Here is a 21,905-nt window from a genome sequence, read left to right on the forward strand (position 1 = left end):
TAGAACGTTAACCTTTTTAATATACAAAAAAACAAAACCTTTTTGTTTTTTAACGAAACACTATAGGCCTACACATATTTTAATTGTTGATATGAGTAATTCCATCATTTACAGGATCATCTCAAAATGCAATAGTACTCGCGTATGGCGAGTCTTTAATAAGCAGATTCTATCGTCGCTTGCCAAAATATCCGATCTAAAGCATTCAGCCGTAGGAGGATGTATTATTTTGGGCAAGCGACTCCAATCTTGACGTTGCTTCCGGGTATCACGCCCGACTTTACAACAACAAGCTACTGTAGCTGACCAGGCACCACCAGCATCATAGTCGGATTGGGGACAAGACGGGACGAAGACATATTTGAACACCGCAATCAGGTACAAGCGATCTACAACAATGCGTCAAATTTTGACATGAAATAGACATGAAATTGGATTCTGATTAGAAGTTAGATGGCAGAACACAGATGACCTGTCTTTGTCTGTCAGCCGGTGCCTGTCGGATGATGCCAGCAAAGCTAGCAAACCTTAGCCAAGCAGCTAACGTCAACCAGGATCAAAACAACATTAGTTAACCGTATTAGCTGTTGTATTACATCTGGATCTTTAGCAGTGGGTTTTATTATATATGATCAACTATGTATTTGCATAACTAACGATTATGTCGATTTACAGCTCACTGTCTGTAGAATAGATGATGGGTTGTTTTGACAGCTGTCTGTAAAAATGAGTCTCCACAGCAGGTGTTGAGTGTGCCCCCAAATGCCCCCACATAGAATTCAGATTAGGTGTCTAGTTTCTTTGTTGATGTTTTGAAGTTGCTGCTACTTTATCACCACTGGATATTGGATGCACAGAATGTTAGCTAGGTGAGCTTGAAGAATGCTAGTGTACTGCTACCATGTCACGCATACGTTTGTAAATATAACAGAAAATGTATGCCATGTTATGCTGCTGCATACAGTAGCCTATGCTGCTGCATATGCTGTTGAGTACAGTCCAAGGCTATTGATTAGTAGCCTTAATCAAGACTATCACAGATGTAAAAGTCATACTCGCTCAAATACATCTATGATAGTCTTGATCTATACTGCTACTTTGAATATAGATGTTAATTTTTATCAGCCAAAGTAAATTGAGGCTGTGGCTCGTCAGTTTGGCTGCAATACAAGGTACCTTGGTTACAGACATCCATCCATCACCTATACATTGTCTAAAACAACACCCGTGTGAAGTGAGGGGCGCTTTACCAACCCTTATCATCTTACATCATCGCGATCATATGCCGATTTGCTCAGTGACAGACAAAACAAACATTAAACTACGGTATGTTCATTGTTAATGGCATTTAATGTTTGTGTTGGTGACAAAACAAAGTCTATCCATTGTCAATGGCGTTTTTAATGTTTGTCTAGACAAGACAAACATTAAACCTGTATATAGGAGGGGCTAGCGCCCCTCAATAATACCATGTTGTGTGATATGATATAAGGTGAAATGGTGAAGGGACTGTACATATTGAAATCTACAAGCCACTTAGGCCAGTACATAAAGATGTTAAAGCAAGTGCTTAGTGTGACCAGGTTATCTGCCAACCTCTGTCCAACAGGGATCAAAGAACTGTGGCCACAGGAGGATCACCTATCGATAATTGTGTTTGGACATTGAGCAAATTCACTAATCGACGAGAGAGTCGTGGTAGATGGGGAGCCCTGCCCCCCCGTCCATCAGAGTGATCTGTTCAAGCGGTGTGGTGAGGTCACCATGGAGACGATTTGAGGGTGTCGTGCTCCACAGGTAAGCCCTGAGCTGTGACAATAAACCCCTCCCTCCTCATAAGCTCAGGTTCTGTAGGGCCCACACACATAGTAATATGAGCCATGGACTCTGGGGTGTTTGACATTCCCGTCACCTTGGTCATCAAGGCCCCCAACCAGAAGTATGATGACCAGACGATCAACTGCTTCCTCAACTGGACCGTGGAGAGATTGAAAAGCCACATCTCCAACGTGTATCCCAGCAAGCCGGTAAATATTGAGCAGCCACTCTTGTATGTTGTAATCTAGAAAACTGGTAATCTAGTCTAATTGAGAATGTCTAATCTCTTTGAGACATATTGCATTATACTAACCAGCACACACACCCTACTGAAGTGTAAAATAAGGCTATACTGGTATGCGTTTGTCTGTTTTTCTGTGTTCAAACTAGTCTCTTAACAGAATGAACAGAATAGAAACTGAATTTAGGAAGAGACGTCCAGGTGGTGCAGGGCAGCAGGGGTAAAGTACCTGCCCACCACTGTGAAGACTGGGGTCCACATATGGCTGTGATAAACTGGCACGGATGGATAGTGTGTTCCTCCGCATGCGTTATGCCCTCCCGGGGGAAGTCCTCCCTATCGGATGAAAAGAAGTGGCTGAGACATGGTTGTCTACACCCTCCTAAAACCAACAGTAGGGGTTGGCAGTGACACAATGAGCCATAGAGCCATAATAATAATAACCATAATGGTAATGTAACAACATGGTGATAATAATGCATAATGCACAATGAGCCATAGAAACACTTGAGAGAAATAAGACCACTCAATTAACAAATGATCGCTTTAAATAGCTGTTTGGAGACTGGAGTTGACGTCACTTTTTTTGTTACGCTGATTAACTGAAAGGGGTTGTCTGTCAATGTTGTACTCCCGCAGCCAACCATGCATTAGCAGGGTCCAGACTCCATACAAATGAATGGAAATGTGATTTCAATGGGGAGTGGTTAACCAGGCTACGAAAATCTTTGACGTCGCATTTTTGATGTCAAGTGGATCGAGCAAATCATATAATTGACTGATTGGGAGATCTACAGGTCAGAGGTCCTTTGACGAATGACTTTGAGCTTCAGCGATTCTTACAACCGTCCAATCCCCAATTTTGTGGAAAACAACAGCACAGAACTGCCAAACCTGCGAAAAATGGCTGGACCCGTACGAAAACAATAAGGTTAAATAATAACTAAGGTTTATTATTATACAATGGTAACATGAGAAAAATAAAGGGAATCTCCGCACACTCAGATCTGCGCACAATCAATGTATTTATTTAGCAAGCTTTCGGTCTACTGACCACCTTCAGGCATATTATACAATGGTAAAATGAGTATTACTCATTTTCTTCTCTGACACAATAGCTTCATTTTCACTTTACAGTCATCCAAAGACCAGCGGCTGGTGTACTCGGGGAGGCTCCTCCAGGACCACCTGCAGCTCAGAGATGTGCTTAGAAAGGTGTGTGTTTATTGAGCTTTTGTGGTAGGTAACTATTTAATTGTGTGTGTGTGTGTGTGTGTGTGTGTGTGTGTGTGTGTGTGTGTGTGTGTGTGTGTGTGTGTGTGTGTGTGTGTGTGTGTGTGTGTGTGTGTGTGTGTGTGTGTGTGTGTGTGTGTGTGTGTGTGTGTGTGTGTGTGCGCGCAAACTGAAAGAGATGGTGGCTGGGCAACAATAGCTGATCTGATGCTGCATATTAACAAAAGTTTACCATTGTCTCTGAATTCTGGCCCTTTCCATAGTAATCCTCTTTCTGTGTTCTGTTCTCTGTTTCTCTTATTGTCCCGCTCTGCTCTGTGGCTCGTGCCAACTCATTCTCTCCTCTTCTTTCTGTCATTCTGTCTGTCCTGGCCATCTGTTTCTCATTTCACAGCAGGATGAGTACCACATGATGCACCTGGTCTGTGCCTCCCGCACCCCCCCTGACTCTCCCACTCCTCACAGTCCCACTATGACTGGCCCAGTGGGTCCCAATGAGCCTGGCTCCAGCTCCACTGTGAGTAGGCAGAATGTCTGCTCCTGTAGGGCTGCAGGATCTAATGTTCACTGCACCTTTACACGGCAAAGGTCTCTAGATAAAGCAGCAAAATAAAAGATCAGATGTGCCTCCTGTTTAGACGGCAACAAAGTTACTAAACAAATAAAACGTAACCCCTTCCAGAGTGTAAATCTTTGAAAACACCCGTCTCCATGTGAATGGGCAAAGAGGTGAATCCGCTAAACGTGGCTCACATTGGCTCGCGTCACTTATGTTTATTACATTTGATGCAGAGCCCTAGGCAATATTTGAGCGATGAGCAAGCGCTCCCTCGCCCTGCTCATCCTACGAATACAAATGTAGCGAGCCGGATTTAATTGAAATCCTGAATTATTATTATTTTTTGCTATCTTTTAATTTGGATCCTGAAAAGTAACATTTTTATTTCATTTCAAATGCATTTAGTTATACTTTATGAACTTAAATGCAAATACATTGGACATGACGACAATACAATTGTAATACTAGTCAGTAAGCTACTAATATAAAACGTAATTAAAGCAGATCATGTTTGGAGTTGTAACAGCTGAAATCAATAATATATCAGTATTCTGATATTAACCTGAGGGCCGCATTAAGTGATGGTGGGGGCCGCATGTGGCTCTCGGGCCGCCAGTTGCCCATGTATGGTGTAAAGACTGAATAGAATTTGAGAACGTTATGTCACATAACGTTCTCGTAATCACATAACTTATGTTATTACAATTGTCTGATTAGTTACTCTGGAAAACACATTGAAAACTTAAAATTCATACACTTACTTGATCAATACTTTATTAGACCCAGGTTGTCCTGATGACTTATACCTGTTTGAATTATGTGGCTTCTAGTTGCCTGAAAATAAAATACTTTTCAACATTAGATTAGAAATGTTAGTGTTCTCAGGTGTCTTATGAATGGTATTCACTCCTCCACACTCAGAGTTCAGACGGCGCTGGCTCTTCGTCCCCTGTCACCACAGCAAGTCAGGAGAGTCAGCCCGTCCCTCCTTACATTGTACCAGGAAGTTACGATGGGCTGAGGTATCGTGGTGGCTTCCCCCAGTACAATCATACTGCTGTTAATCAGTGGTGAGTTAACATGAGCATTCTGTCTGTTCTTGGTTTACTAAAGCTCCACAGGTTGCAGACCCCTGCTGTAACCCTTCAGATCAAAGATTTGCGACGAGCCCAGTTGAGACTTGCAACCATCTCAGACTTATAACAGAATCCTAAAAACTGCAACATTCTAAAACTGGACAGTCCACATGAAGAAATTGACAAGATGTATCAGTGATTCAAGGCAGAGCTGGTTGCACACGCTTGCGCTTGCATGCCGTTACAAAATTGTTTAGTCACTGATTGGTTAGACATTTTTAATAGTTGCTCTGGCGTATGTTACATTCTCAAACTTGTTGCTTCCAATTCGACAAGTAAAATCTCATGAGACTTAATCAGCCAGTGTCAGCAAGCCTGCGATAGGGTAATTCAGACGTTTTTCTCTGCAATGATTGAAAAGGTTTTATTTAGTGCTTAATATAAATCCATTATCCACACTATAAATATTTTATATATGTCTAGGGGCATGTCATGTGGTCCACCTGCACACGCTTTGTGATATACTGGTAGATCACAATTTACCTTTTAGGCACCCCTGAAGTAGGGCATTAATTTATGAAAAATCACAAAATGTTACAATATGGAGATAGGAGGCTTTGACCTTGCACTTTGTAAGTCGCTCTGAGCATCTGCTAAATTATAGCATGCTAATCTAAAAGTGTGTCACTTTTCAGTCTCTTATTTGTATCCAATTTACATCTTTGTCCACAGGCCAGAAGGAGCACAAGTTCCATTTCAAGGGGGCATAGAAGCCAACACCATGCAGATGTTGTGGTGGCAGCAGATGTATGCCCGCCAGTACTACATGCAGTAGTAAGTAAGACTGATTTGTAAATTAACGTTCTCAGCAGATCTGATCTAGATTTGAAGGGCACTCACCTTATTTTAATATGTCAGTTTTTAGTTTTTACCCCTTATCTCATAAGGGGTTATCTCATCATTTAGTTTTTAGGTCCATGGACCTACACTATGCTAACTTTTATTTTATAATGAAAGTCAATGGGGCTATTATCTCACTGAAACCTTGCCCATGACTTATGTCACTGGCTGGTCACATGAAACACCTCAGAACGGAGGTAGTCCGCAACAGAAGCGCTATCAACACATCCAAATTCACCAGACAATCATCACGTCCATTCCATTCACGCATTGAGCCGTTAAAAAGCATAAAAATCGGATGGGTCCCTCATCCCTGTCTACATTTTATATCTTTTGTAGACTAGCCTATAGTGCTTGGAAACGAAAGCAGACCCTGTCAACACACTACTATTTATTTAATAACACTTGCTCAATACATTTTGAAGTAGAATGCGGCAAGATACAGTTGTAGCTTAATATTTGTATTAGATTGGTGAATGAATAGCATACCAAGTCCAACCCAATTAAAAAATAACCATGAATAGGCCACTATTAACAGACAGCCTCTGGACAGCTAGAGGACTTGCAACCCAATCGCCAACCAGGCAGTCTGTGTATAATATTTTATAGCCTATGTGTCTAACTTGACTGGCAAAATAGCGCCACCTAGTGCTTATTTCATATCTCCCAAGAATCGCATTTTATCAGTGCATGGAAACGGGAGAAGAATGCGCTTTTTCTTTTTTCGAATTTCTGAAAATTAGCTTCCTATTTTCGAAACGACTTGATGGAAATGCAGTTTGAGATCCACATTGGAGCCATGCCATTTCTATGTGGATCGGATCCTTAGAGTCACATAATTTCGTAGTTGTTAAGTAACCCATTTAAGAGACCAAATGAGAGACCAATCACAACTCATGCCACATGATATCACAAACCGGTACTACCTTCAGCCATGAAAGCTTTGAACCCCTGCTGTATAATAAAGGTATCAAGCCTGATGAAGTGAAAGTTGTATCATATTTGAAAATCTGGCATGTAAAAGAGAACTTTCTTAATGGTTTTTTTTGTAGTAGTAACAAACAGAACTATAGAGATGTATTCTGTTGTATTGTTGATTGAAAGTAGAGTGTTATTTCTGAAGGTTTCATCTGCTCCTTGTCGCCTTCAGTCAAGCAGCGATGGCGGCATCGCAGCCTCCCAGCATCGCCCCGCCGTTGCCTTCCAGCCCCTCCTCCTCTCCCCATCAGCCCGCGCAGCCCAATGAGGCCATGCAGCCTCCACTGGGACCTAACCCCGCCCCCGCTCCCCTGCCGGAGAACGCCCCGGCGGGCAACCGCAATATCCAGATGAACGCGCAAGGCGGGGCCGTGCTGAACGAGGATGAGCTGAACCGCGATTGGCTGGACTGGCTGTACACGGTGTCGCGAGCGGGCGTCCTGCTCAGCATCGTCTACTTCTACTCCTCCTTTAGTCGCTTCATCATGGTGGCCGGTGCCATGCTGCTAGTATATCTGTGAGTAAGATGTGTGTGTATTCCAGGTTATTCAGTTACTCATGAGGGATCTCATCCCCATGCTAAGAAGGTATCACGTTGGTAATCTACAGGAGGAGGGGTGGATTAGGGTCACACGCAGTGATCCAGAGTCAGAATTTTACATTCATTCATTTTACTTATGTTAGTGTTCTTTTTAATTTGTACATTTTTGCCAGGTGCTTGAAAAGCATCCTGGCCTACATTCACTACTACCTCTAGTAGCTACCGTAGTAGACACTTTTTGATGATTGGCTCATCTCAAGAGAGAGAGAGAGACTTTTAATTTACCATGTTATATTTACATTGCAATTATTTATATATATATGTTAGAAATTGTAATGATATTATCTTAGACTGTAGAGGTTCCTCATCTGGAGATGTTGATACATCAGTCTCTTTGAAGAGACATTTTAAATTCTGGCTCCAGCATATTGAATAGTAGTGATGGCCTACCATGCATTTTAACTACTTTCATCATTTAATGTTATTTGTAAACCGCACTTTGGTACTGGGTGCTCCTAATTATTATAATTTTTTGCCCAATAACTGGCAGTTATGACTCGTCATTCTTGTTTAATTTGTTATGAGCGTATTTGTTAAAGGCCCAATGACACGCCCCTCGGGAGATAAGAACGGCTATCAAACAATGCTATCATGATTCTGACGTCATAAAGGTCATTGTGCCGATTAACTTTCCCCATCGACTTCTATACAGGCTTGCCGGGCTTGGTGGCAGTAGTAGCATAGCAACTTATGCTACTATTTTGGTGTCACATTTAGCTTCATACTGGATGAAAGTCTCCTTCAATAAAAATATTTCGCTCGAAAATCTTAGTTACAATGACATTGAGTTGACGTGTTTTTTGTTTTAGGGTAAATAGATAGATACTTTATTTGTCCTTTCGGAAATTTGTTTTGTGCACAGCAGTCATAAAGATATACATAAAACAGATCAAACAGATCACACAGTACATAGACAATAAAGAAACAGTGCCAACAGAAGGCCACCAGTCATAGTTCCGAGAGGCATCACATCACACTTTATGCACGGAACTGAGATGGGGCCTGCTTGTTCATAAGTCCTATACTTATGGGAACAAACGATCTTGAGGCCCTAGCCTGCAGGGAAGGTACCATGTACCGTCGCCCTGATGGTAAAAGATGGTATTGGCTGTGTAATGGGGCATTCTGAGGGCATTGCATAATCGCAATTTCGCACTCGAGTCCCATGCCCCGGCCATCTAGCTGTCTCTCTCGCCCACTGACATGCCCTCAACCATGCTGCGGCGCCCTGCTCACAGGTTGAATAGCGGCACTGCACCGGGCTAAAATGAATATCAGTCTTCAAATATCCTATGTACCACAACATTGTTCAAGTACGTGTGTTTATGCTTATTCATTGTAATAATCAATATCGCTATGATGATTTATCGCCGCGCATGTAGTCTAGCCCGTCTCAGATGCCCCCTCTCACCGCCGGGGCACTGAGCCTAGTCTTCTGGTCATGCAGGCTGCAGTGCTCATAGCACACACAGCACGCAGTGAACTGGGCATGTGTGTACACACACACACACACACACGTACGTACGTACACACACACGCGTGTGTGTGTGTGTGTGTGTGTGTGTGTGTGTGAGAAAGAGAGCCCCCCTCCCCCGGAGAGGCTCATAATCTCGGCCGCAAGACTATGCCTCAACTCGGCTCGGAAAACCAGGCTGATAATTCATCATAGCGATATTGATTATTACAATGAATAGAAACAAACACACTATAGTTCACTTGAACAATGATGTGGTAACTAACTACGGTATTACAGTGGGTGTACAGTCAGCCTGCGGCTGAGAGGGGAAGAAAGAAAGGGAAGAGAACAGTAGTCGTGCTGCGGGGCTCAGGGCTCTACTCAGAGCGGGCAGACAGGGTTGTTGGTGACCGGGGCAATATTTTCATAGGGATGTTAAATCCCTTTGCTTTGACTGTATTATTTCAGTGTTTTGACTGAGCCTGACCCTGTAATGAGTCCCATGTTGAATCTGCAGGCATCAGGCCGGTTGGTTTCCCTTCAGGCCAGAGCAGCAGAACCCCCAAGAAGGAGAGCGAGACGGGGCCCCTCAGGAAGAGGCAGAGAGACACCAGGATATACAGGACATGGTGAGTTAGGTGCATTTGTTTCCCCCCCACTGTACATCATGTCAGTTTTTTTTCTTTTGACTGCTGGTGTTTCTATGGTAATATTTCTCAAATTTGTTTGCCTCCTCCCCATCGTCTGTGTCCAGGAGCGGCTGATGGACGAGGGATTGGAGGATGAGGACAGCGGTGAGGAAGGAGGCGGAGGCCCTGAGGACCAGCCTGGCTTCCTCAACACCGCCTGGTCCTTCATCAGTACCTTCTTCACCTCGCTCATCCCAGAGGGACGGCCCCATCCCGCCAATTAGACACATCTGTACCTCGTCCCCCACCTCAAATATCCCCTATTACCACCACCAGTTACCCACCCCAACCAGACTGTCTTCTTCAGCCCAAGCCACCCAGCCACAAAGTACCACATGCTGCCAACTAATAGACTTAAACTCTAACTCTATAATTGGGGTAATAGGGGAAATGGACATGTGTGTGTTGAGAGTGTAGTGCTGATATCTATATTGGAAGAAAGCAGGTGAGTGAGTATGTCAACAAACCTTTAAAAGCTCAAGCGTCGGCAGTGAAAGATTCTCATAAAGATGTAACGCCGAATTCACACCAACAGTGATAGTGGTTTTCCTCTAAGCAGAACCTTTGTGCGTACATATGCCTAATTCAGAAAACGGTGAGCTTCTAATTGGTTGCCACCTTGTCTCATCGCAAATCTCAGAAAAACAGTCAAATTTCCCTCAACCTTTCTGCACCACCTTTTGCTGGCTTTGCCTATTGTCACAGCACATTGCACCTCGCCATGTACAATGCATGGAACCAGTGGTGGTTCCAGCTGATTTCTATTGAGGGTGCTAATGGGGAGCTTTAACTATTAGAGGTGTTACAGATGTGTGGATATTAGCCAACCTAATGTGATCACGCATGACACAAAAAAGTGTGTATCTGTGGCGTTTGCGCAGCTCGTGAAAAGTATATTGTGCATAAATTCTATCTATTAAGTTCTTCTATTTCCGCACATTGCAGGACTCAAGAATCAGCGACAAATGAGTGGGTATATTGAAAGGCAGTGATGGCTACATCATTGCATACATTATGTCAATATGTATATGTAAATATATTGATACATTTAAAGTACACCTGTATGGTTCAATGTCTATTGTGGGGCTGTCAGTTTTTACCAGATTCAAGTTTGAATGTATCTAAAGTTAAAGATAATTTGTTTGTAGTACATCAAAGCTGTCTTTTCATAATAACAAGCAATCCCAAAATGATCATTGTGAATGGTTGTAACTATTGCCTCTGGCAACCCTGAGAGTAGGATTAATGGTGGAAAGAAGTCACAATTAGGAATGCACTTGCAGTGTATGAAACATGCTAATGTCTGGTGAAAGAACACCATGATTGATAATATGAAAGGCGGATGAGACGATACAAGACTGATGTAGTCAATAGCGTTAATGACTGGAGCTGTCCACCATTCATGCACAGGCTTCTTTCCCTTTGATGCACAGGCTGTACACGTAAAACAAAATACAACATGATAAACTATAGTGCAAAACAGTCATACACACTGTATGCAGTCAGTGACCGAACCCTCATCAATGTCGGACAAACGATCCAGATTAACTGAACAAATGACATATTAATAGAATCATGTCACACAGTCAAAATGGAAATGTGTAAAATAAGTTGAAATATATTTCTTTATGGTGCTATGGCCTTTGTAGGGGGTGCTTAAGCACCTTCTGTATGGAACCACGCTCTTTCAGAACAACAAGCAGCGTTACGGTCATGGTGTGAATTCGGTGTAAGGCTAGTTAGACATGATGGGTGTAGTCTTCCATTGTAAGCAAGAGATGAGGTTCAAATGAAAGTGATGAGGGATGTGGTATTTAACACAGGAACAAGGAAAGGTATTTACTCATTTAGAAATGAATGGGATGTGAGTGAACAAAATGATATTAAAACCCACATCTGTGTGGTGAGACTGAGATGTAATATGTGCATTCTGAAGATGTGCATAAGTGCTGCTGCAACTGAAGCACATTGTTTTCCCCTCTGTGTATTTGAGCATTATGTATTTACATAATGTAAGTATATGCATCTTTAAATGACTGAATATATGCTTTTTTGAATAAAAGCCATGTTGCAGTTTTATTCATTCCGTTTTATTGTCCCGTTGTTATACTGTAGGTCTTGCCATGTCCTGCAGGTGGTGCCATTTGCTTACAGTATGTCAGAGTTGAGAAAAGGATGCTTTGTAATATTGCTCTTCCCTAAATTCCCCTTGTCTCTAGAGCATTCTATGAGAGGAAGCAGCTGTGTGTGTACCTACATTATATATCAAATGGCAAATTTGATATATAATGTTTGATATTTATCAGGCTTGCTTTACCATTGGAATATGATGGGTACAGTTTCAGCCATTAAAACGCAAAACAATTACCTATACAGAAATGTATTTGACAACAGCAATGTAACCTCTTTAATAATAACTATTCATTATTTAAGTGAACATCGCTGTATGATTGACTGGGCATGCACTGCCCAGACCTTTTTAATATAGGCCTAGTAGATGTAGGCCTAAGTTTCTGTGTTCTGGTGAATTTCTGAACTTGAACTACCGGTAGATAAATGACAATGCAGGAGAAAGGGGTTGTTTTAATTCACACTATAGTTTAGTTACACATGCAATAGCCAATGGTAAAATATCGCCCCATCCTTACAAATGTGCTTTAAGCTGAAAGATATTCCACTGTAGTATAGTAACTGTGTAAGCACTAAATCACAAGCTTTTTCTTACATACTGTACATTCATTTAAGAGTGAAACAGTATGGGGAAAAACTTTACTAGTAATTATTAATGTATATTATGTAATTACACTACAGTTCCATATTATGTTAATACAAGCCATTATTGAGTGTTCATTCATATTTTACATGCACAGGTACAAGAAGACCCAGCCTGCTACTGTCAGACAGAGGTGAGCGGGCAAGCAGTTCAGACAGCGATGCACTTCGGAGAGTCCTCCAAAACCCCCTAATCGAATGACCATGGATTTTTGTGTTGCTGGTCGTAGAAGGCCCAATTAATTATGCATGACAGCGGCTTGACGGCCATTTGATTTCGTTACACACGCCGCCTACCCCCCCTTCCCCACTGAGCCGCCGATCCAATCGGGTTACGACAGACCCCCCCCCCCCCCCCCCCCCTACAGAAGGTTAGACTCTCCTTATCAGTGGGAGAGATTTCCTAAAGATGGTGTTCGGGGCCTTGTAGGACATTTCATCATCATAATAAGCTCTTGTTATGTATGCAGCGGCAGCAGCTCTGCTATCAGGCCTTGTTGTCTTTGGAAGAGCTGCAGTTTGGCTGGACACCTGCCACAGACCACAGAGGGAGATACACAGCTCTGGGGGAAATGATCAGTTACTCTTATTTACTATTAATGTAGCAAAGAAAACACATTCAGGAATCAACATTTGGTGGAATAACCCTGATTTAAGGCACTAATAAGTTAACACTGTTTTGCCATAGCCAACAACTGGTCCCATTGCAAGGAGGAATGATTAAGTGGCCTACAGGTGATAGAAAATCACCTAGGATAGGAAATACCTCATCGAGTTTGAGTTGGAATTCAACACTGGAATTGAATTGCTGCTATACATGTACAGTAGAGATGCTAATTTATGACAAATTTGGAGATGTTTTACCAGAGTTGCAGATGGTGACACTGTGTTATGCAAAGACTAAACAAACCGCCTGCGGTCTCTGAGGCTATGCACCGTCATGTAATGGCAACGCATCAACTGCCTAAATTTAAGCCACTTTTTACTAAACCACATGCTGTATCTTGGTCTCTACCCGTGTAGAAGCATATATTAAAGTGACATACATTAAGTCAACTTTGTGACCTATGCTTGACAGTGTCTGCTTAATGTTATTCTTGCATAATTTGGTCATTGTAAGCTGACTGATTAAATGTTTAGGTTGTTGTAGGGAGCCAAATGTATGACCTAACTAACTATACATCCTAAGCAGGACTGTTTCAGTGTCACTAATGGGAAGTGAAACGTTTGTAACCTGACTGAGCAGAATCTGATACTAATAAATAAACTTAATTGTGCAGTATTCTGGTATAAAAGGCCTATGTCATTTAAAGCCTGCATATAGTTTGGAACTACAGCATGTGCTTAGTCATTGCCAACAAAATGTTTGTCCCACTTCAAATCTTCCTCAGGGTCCCACAAATGTCATGTGAGGCTATGGAGAAGAGACAGGGAAACCACTACTGGAGCCCACATGTCACAATATATTTAGATGACGACAGCAATCTCCAGGTCTATCCACAAAATTGCTTTTCGCCAGGACAGAAATGTATCTTCAGTCAGCAGGCAGTGAACACTGTCACAATCCACGGTCACGGTCCCATAGCATGGAAAAACATCCATGCCGTGGATTTATTTGTTGGTTGTTTGTCAGGGTGACTGGTAGGGGTGTGATTCATGCTCTGTTGTGCCAGGGTGTGCCAGAGAGAACGTCAAGAAAACTGGCTCAACAGTGCAAAGATTTATTATTTGATTTAAATGCATAGCAAGCAGCAGACCCAGGAAGGCTGGGCTATATAAACGTGGCACATGGAAACAATCCTGTGTGTGTACTCAACAAAGCGGAGGTGTTTTAATTACCGTACTGTCAAATCAATTGTGTCTGCAAGAACCCACTGTACTGTAGCACCAGCATCCTACAGTGGCATACTGTAACAGCCAATCAGCAGACATTGATACAGTTATGTGGACATTCTCATGCATTTCCATCCTTCAGTGGGTTGGTCAGTCAATCATACATTGCTCACTGACCATTGGCATATGCACGGACTGACAAAGCTGATTTTTCACTTTTCACTTTTTCTGTCACTGACCTCTGGCTATGTTCCCTTGGAAGATTATATTATGGCTGTTTTGCATGTGTTGCCATCAGGAACGGGGCTCTGAACAGTATAGATTATATTATGGCTGTTTTGCATGTGTTCCCATCAGGAATGGGGCTCTGAACAGTATAGATTATATTCTCTTCCTCCGTCAGGGGGCCAGGCCTTCCTCTTCCTCCGTCAGGGGGAAGGCCTTCCTCTTGTGTCAGGGGCAAGGCTTTTCGCTTGTACAGGAAGGACCGCTGTCCCCAGTGCTCCCTGCAACAAGCACCACACGCCATTTAAAAAAGAAGCACCTAATTTAGTTTAATTTGCTATACAATAATACAAACAATAAAGTTGTTGTAACTTACACAAAATGGTACTTTTTGAACAAGGATTGATGTCTGGGGATGGCATTATTCTTGCATGTGAAATTCTTATCCATGAAGGGACCTGGAGCCAGAGCAATACTTTGTCCTTTCTCCACTTTGCCATCAACTGAGTTGATCACAGACTGCACAGGTAAGACCTGCAAACAACATGCACTTAAGTTAAGCACCTAAGGCTTTTATTGTATGTTAACTGAAAAGCAACATAATACTGAAACCGCAAAGGAAGCATTGGAACGCCGAAGCACCCAAAATCTTTATCAGAAGAAAACTTAAATGTTAAATAAATTGAGGTTGTCGATTTGATGTTTATAATTAAAGGGTGCAAATAGGACTTTTATTCTTTGTTTGTTAATCTTGCCCAAAACTGTTTTCACTGCAATATAGTCATAGTATAGTTAGTCATAGTATCAGGTCTATTCCATAATAACAGGTTGCCACAGAGTAGAATGTATGCTAATGACTACATGTAAGAGTTTTGAAGATACTGGTGGAGGATGACTATGAAGACATTTCCCATTAGCAACATTAACAAAGGCAAAAAAAAAAAACTTTTATGAGCCATTCTGGTCACTTCAGCTCCATTAAAACAGTTTGTATAAATTCCCTTTTCAGAGAGACAGCTATGCATTAAACTAAAGGTGTAAAAATAGACTTTACTGGGTGTATGGGCCAGGTCGACAAAAATGCTTTGGGAAAAAGTGTACATTATATAATTAACAACAACTAAAATATGGCACACCTGGTGGCATTAAATGACTGATCTTATATTGTATGTACAGTACAGTTGCTTCCAGATGCCACACACCATATACCTGTGATCTGGGTTTATATTGAAACAACTCATTGTGAAATGATCAAACAATACAGGCAGTGAGCTGTAGCTAATGTTTCATCTTGAATGCTTAGTGTCATAATGTAAATTAACCAGATAATTAATCAGGATCATTACACATGAACGTAATAGTTAATCTTTTACCTTCAGTGCCATGCCTGGCTTCCTGAGCGAGTATTTCTGGGGCTCATCTTTCAGTATTTCCTCAAACTTCCCTGAACTTTGCAGGTGGCACATGATCTCCAGGACCTGTCCGTTTGCTCGAGGGACGACGGTGTCGCTGTCCCACAAAATCTTCCTCTGCCACCTCTTATACTGTTCTCTGGCTGCTTGACACTGCTCCTCCTTCAGAGCCTCTCCTTGAGAGATACAGACACACGCACGCACGTACTTATTAGATAGATAGTATTATTAGATAAAACACTAACTTGAAATAAGGCCGTAATTTATTTAAATAATAGGCTACATGAAGACTTTATATGAAGACAAAAATCTGGAATCATCATCAGTCTGTATCTATTTGATGGAGACATTCTGCACTTTCATAATTTGTAATAAACTGAAAAGTGGCCAATTCCCTACCTGCGGCATATTCTATTAGGCCCTGTAACATTTGGATTTGGGCATATTGAGAGAGTCTGGACATTATTACGCCCGGTAATGGTTGATTTGTGCCCTCATGTGAACATCACATAATAATTGCTGCAGTACAGCCCCTACCAGCTAGGTGAATGGTGAGAGGTTGAAGGTTGAAGACAGGAGGCGGTTTACTGAAGAGCTGAAAATCCAGTGAGTGCTGGCTCCACGGCCATGTGTCCCGAGGAAGTGTGGGCTTCAGAGTATTTGCATGTAGTATGTTCTCTCTCCATGGCTGTGGGCACATGCACACAAACAATGGTCGTAATAACAGCAACATTATTTAAGGATAAATTCAAGGATTCCAGGATATTAATGTCCAGTTGTGACTTGTGAGCAGTGTGCTCCCTAACAATCGGCTCACCCACTACAGTATAAACATGAGATATCTTCCCCTGGAACAATCACGGAACATAGAGAAGGACCGAAGGACGTTCCGCTGAGAAACTACGTGACAAAATACCCCAAATAATGTGCCCACATTTTAAGGAATTCCCATCCATGGGCTCTTAGATTAACCCTATATTCAGCAGTGACAATTACATGTACCTTCTTCAGCTCTGCCACACGGGCTTTATCTGGACGTCTGGGATGCTCATGGGAATAGTCACTGCTCGCACATGAGAACTGCGGGGGCAGGGCACTAGATGCTTTGGACATGGATTTGGTACCATCACACAGCTCCACAGTGGCACTGTGATACTGTTGACTGTAGGTGAACCTCCGACCTGGCACCTGATGAACATATGATCAGAGGCATGATGATGCCACACTGAACATTTAACAGTTCAAAGCACAACATGATGTCTGATGTTTCTGAACCTTAGCCATCTCCTTGCGCAACAGTTCCCAAGCCTCCTCGTTTGAGTTGAAGGTCTGGCTGCTGTAATTGTGGGCCAGCCTGGAAGCAGTGTTTTCGGCCACAAACACGGTGGATCTTGGCTTCTGCAACTGCATACTGTCTTGTTGCACTTGTTTTATGTTGGCCTGATACATTATGTGAAATATGAATGTAAATATGAATACATAAAATACGAAACCGATATGAAACTGTTAGATATGATAAATATGACATAATTAGATGCTCTAAATTAAGTCTATACCTGAATAAAGTCCTTGATTTGTTTATGTTTCAATTTACTGCTGAAGTGATCTTTCATGGATTCTCTTTTATCCATGTCGAGGGGTCTGCATGTCTTCTCTGAGATGAGCACAGAAGACATGTCTGTCTGAGGACGGTTCACTTCTAGCTTTTGTCCACTCTTCCCAGTAAATGAGCCAAATTCCCTGCTCATGCTGAGAACCATTTCAGCTGAGGGGAACAGCTTGTTCTGCACGGCATCTTTTAGTTGCCTTACTTGGCACATTTGGCTTAACCTAAGTACATTTTTAATTGACAGGAGAGAACACAACATTGGTTAATACACTGAAATACTTACCACCCACATATTCACCCATATATTTCTATATTTTGCTGAATAATAGGTATGGCCTTTTATAATGATTCTAAGTTGAGGCCACAAACCGCAGCCTCACTAAAATCTGTAACTCCGACACACAATGAGAACATTCTAGGTTTTATTGTGTACTGTAGGCCTACATATTAATACCGTGAGACAGCTTGAAAGCAGGAGTGAGGGACCATGTCTCTAATATAGACCAAAGGATGCCTCATGATCATCTCCAGTCGTGTGTGAAGATGGACAGGCCTCAGAGCCAAATCTAGTGAGTCGTAGATGCGCTTTGAGAAGCTTAGGCCTGAATTGTAGAGAACATTCACCTGCTCCTCCTCAGTCCCATCCAACCTGCAATATAATTGTTTGCTATGAATTATTGTGCATATAGTTTATTTAGGTGTTTCCAGCATCCAAGTGTGGACACGAGTGGCATGCAGTATACTGATAAATACACTGAACTATATAGTTTTCAACTAATGTTCATGTAAGAGATTACAGAAAGTGTTTTCGGACTTACTTTGGTGGGACTGTCTCCCAAAGTATTTTGATGGCTTGATGTTTGAGCCCCTCAAGAACAAAAAGGTGTATTTCTTCATCTAACATGTGGAATCCTGTTACAAAATCCAGCTCCTTGTCCTCCCCACCCATGGAAGTGGACAGGTCTTTGTGAATTGTTTCCAGGGATGGTAAGCCTAGTTGGAAAGTGGATGAATTGATTCTGAGAATCTCTGACCTCAGCTTGGTCATTGTGGAAACATTCTCGTACCTAAAGAGATACACAATGCGTCCGTATGGGCAATGTGAAGACCCCACTTCACAACGATCACTCAGCGGAAAAGCTACTTTGATCTTGACTTTGATTTGAGAATTGGCATTAAAGTAGTGGCCTTGGGGCATGGGCTGTTTGCTAAGTCCATCAGCGGCACCCGGTGGATTCATCCTTTCAGCCTTTTTCAACCTATCCCATGCACTTCTCTCAGTCGCCAGTAGCTGAGGTGGAGGGGAGCATCTGATCGGCAAGTTCAGCTTGAGGCTTGTCTGACCGAGTAGCAGCTCAGACAGGTCGAGACTCACAAGTCCGTAAGAGTTATACATCTTGGTCTTCTTCTTGAAGGGATTGTGGGTAACATGTTTCCCATTGACCAGTGCTACATTGTTCACCTTGTCATCATCCAACCCTGTGCCAAACGGTGCAGGGGGTTGGTCTGACTTCTTGTCGCGATCATGAACCTCTATCTCCAGTGGAGGACCTGTCAAGAACTCTTGGAGTTCTCCTGGACTCATCAATCCAGTCAGGATAACATTCACATCTTTGAAGTAGACATTGTTACTGTGTCCTTGATAACTTGTCCTGTGAGTTTTCAGGTTATGGACCTTATACTGACAATACACCGGCAAGCATTTATCCTAAGAATAAGGATTTGATATTTACACCAGAGCTCAGAACTACATGGTAAATTCACAACTCAAAATTGGGTGATTCAGAAAACATAAAGCATCAGTGAATAAACAACGAGGAAATTAAATTAAATCAATCACTCTAACTTTGCCAAGTGAGTTTGGTACCTCTAGGACATGGAAGGGGACTGGGGATGACGGCATTGAGGTGGCTGACAGAATAGTGATGACCAGTGGATTTAGTTCAGCCTTCAGATGATCACATAGTAATGGTCTATCCAGAGATATGTTGAACATGGCTTCGTTTATTGCAGGTGAACAAGTAGAGAGGCCATCCATCACTGTAGTCTCTCCTGATAGGTGCATAATGAACTACACAGTGAGGACTTGACTTACTGATAAAAGTGATTGCCAAACTTAAGAATTCAACTAGGATTTTTGTTTTTGCTGTGTAATGTGATAACTGATTTGTTAATTATATGATGGGACATTTCTGAAATCTATATTAGCATAATATACTGTAGTGTATGGTATCACATTTAATATAATTATTCCTTAACCTTAGTAGCATGGAATTGGTATTGAGACAAGATATTGGAATACTTGATCATTTTTTATTTTTATTTAATAATTAATTTAATATAAATATAATGTATAATTATAAAGGAATGATATACAGTACCTGCCAGCAAGTGAACAAGGCTGATTTCAGCTGAGGCGAAAGCTTTCCTTTTTACATTCTCCAGATGAGCTGCATCACTTGCAGGTTTATTTTTAGCTGCAGCCAAATTCATGTCCCTTAAAGAGGCTGAGGAAAGTATTATTTAAATAACTCACATTTGAAGCACACAATTATGGTAGAAAACGGAGGGAAAGATAAACAATAACAAGTATTGTTGTACTTTTGATAAAGAAATATGTTCACTTAATTTAAGACTGTGTCATTATCATTATATTAGGAAGCAATTAAGCATAGGATGCACATCAGATACATATTGATGGCCAGTTCGACTGAAACGTTGGAAACAATGTCAATAATTATAAATTACACAAAGACACAGTCTTCTATATCACATAGAGACATACATCTGATGTATATAACCCCTTCTCTTTCGTCCGTCTTTTCCACGTTTGACTCCCCACGCAAGGAACAAAACGAACTATGTAGAGGCCTTAAAGCAGCGAGGCCATGTCCAAGGAACAAAACGGACTATGTAGAGGCCTTAAAGCAGCGAGGCCATGTCCAAGGAACAAAACGGACTATGTAGAGGCCTTAAAGCAGCGAGGCCATGTCCTTAAAAATAAACTCAAGAAAATCAGACATACCGAACATGTCAGTTGAGTCCTCAGCTTGCGTCTGTGGCAGTCTGAAGGCTGGTTTGTCAAAGCGAGCCTTGTTGGACACTTTGTCCTTGCCTTCCCATATCTTTAAGATGATCTTGTGTGAAAGAAGTTTAATCAGCAGTTCTTTGGTAACGCTGACATTGAAAGACTGAGACCAACCAACCCATATCTGATCTCCTTCATGCCAAGGCCTCAAAATCTGTTCACAAGTACATTTAACATTAGATGCATTCATGTTTGGTTTACTCACATTAAAGGTTTAATGACATTCATTTTCATTTATTAAAATTTTTCGTTTTTACTTTTAGGTTGTATGACCTCAATTACACCCCAAAAACCTGAACCTGGCCTGGGATTTTCTCTGTGTCTCTGAAGCTGCAATGAAAACAGGCAAAACAGTGAAAACAGTGACATCTGCTGGCAAATTCCTATGTCATTATATGGGATTACCTCACACTCCACAGGCAAATCAGAGCACTTGTTTGAGCCAGAAAACCCCAGACCACAGAAAATCTATATTGAATGTTAAAAGTTCTGAATTTTTGGGTGCAATTGGGAGCTCAGAAAACCTAAAAAGAAAGAAAAATTACAAAAACATTTTTTTAATGGCACAATCCCTTTAAATTATAGACAGCATTATGTCCGGTAAATGGTGTTTCCATGATAATATGCTCTGATAAGTAGGCCTACTATCCATTTACGGCCAATAACTTTCTAAGTAAATGTCACTTTTGTAAAGTGGAACATTGTACAGTCCCATGACTGTGAGAGAGATTGGCCATTATCTGTAACTCTAAACCAACTTGTCTTGTTCAATGCTCGTGCTCATGAATTGTTCATGCTAGGGATAGGCCTACACGTACACATGCAGCACTCACTCTCAGGTAGTGTTTACCTTGGTCTCATTTTTCCTGTATATTTTCGCTGTTGGCCCAAACATTGCAAGGTCCACTTTGACTGTCTCTGTGTCATCTGGCAGTAAATTGTATTCAATATGATAGTAGCCCTGAGCTTTTGGGGCGTCAATGTGACCGGAAGGAACTTTCTTTGGCTTTTTCCTGGCCTTTTCAGCAACTACATGGGAATGGGATTGCTCAGCCTTTCCTAAAAGGGAACATTATAGCATATTAAGTGTGAATGAGATCAGGGATTGAAATCAACTATTTGTGTAATAGACATTAGACATGGGAAATTACCTCTTGGAATAGCTATTGCAATATAAACTGTCCATGAGACTTCATATGAACTGTCAGTCTGTCACTATAGTGTGAAATTACTTCCTCAACAGGTGAAGCTGAATGTAACCCATTCGACAGTCCCTGGTCCCTGGATGATTGCAAATCAGTCTCAGAGGAAAGATGTTCATTGCAAAAAAATGCATTATCTGCATCCAGACCAATATCACCTGGTACTGAATAGCAGAGATGACTCTCTGAAAGGCTTGTCTTCAAGCCTGATTC

General features: G+C 41.7%; 1 protein-coding gene across 1 annotated transcript; it reads left to right on the plus strand.

The window, feature by feature from the left end:
• The first annotated feature begins 269 nt into the window (after positions 1 to 269).
• On the plus strand, positions 270 to 11,626 carry herpud2 (HERPUD family member 2). The gene is made up of 9 exons (XM_083762266.1): positions 270 to 378; positions 1,610 to 2,027; positions 3,197 to 3,274; positions 3,687 to 3,809; positions 4,773 to 4,921; positions 5,660 to 5,761; positions 6,978 to 7,322; positions 9,380 to 9,491; positions 9,617 to 11,626. Exons 2-9 carry the CDS (start codon positions 1,881 to 1,883, stop codon positions 9,773 to 9,775), a joined length of 1,215 nt encoding a protein of 404 aa, XP_083618392.1. The 5' UTR covers positions 270 to 378; positions 1,610 to 1,880; the 3' UTR covers positions 9,776 to 11,626.
• The last annotated feature ends 10,279 nt before the right edge of the window (positions 11,627 to 21,905 follow it).

The sequence above is a fragment of the Protomyctophum parallelum genome (assembly GCF_964188405.1).
Source record: "Protomyctophum parallelum genome assembly, chromosome: 3".
Classification (NCBI taxonomy): Eukaryota; Metazoa; Chordata; class Actinopteri; order Myctophiformes; family Myctophidae; genus Protomyctophum; species Protomyctophum parallelum.

What these genes read in the sequence shown, in the direction of transcription:
- herpud2 (XM_083762266.1), top strand. Translation starts at nt 1,881, where the DNA reads ATGGACTCTGGGGTGTTTGACATTCCCGTCACCTTGGTCATCAAGGCC. An exon ending in TCAGAGATGTGCTTAGAAAG is followed by an intron (nt 3,275 to 3,686) that starts GTGTGTGTTTAT and finishes CTCATTTCACAG; the next exon opens with CAGGATGAGTACCACATGAT. An exon ending in CGCCAGTACTACATGCAGTA is followed by an intron (nt 5,762 to 6,977) that starts GTAAGTAAGACT and finishes TGTCGCCTTCAG; the next exon opens with TCAAGCAGCGATGGCGGCAT.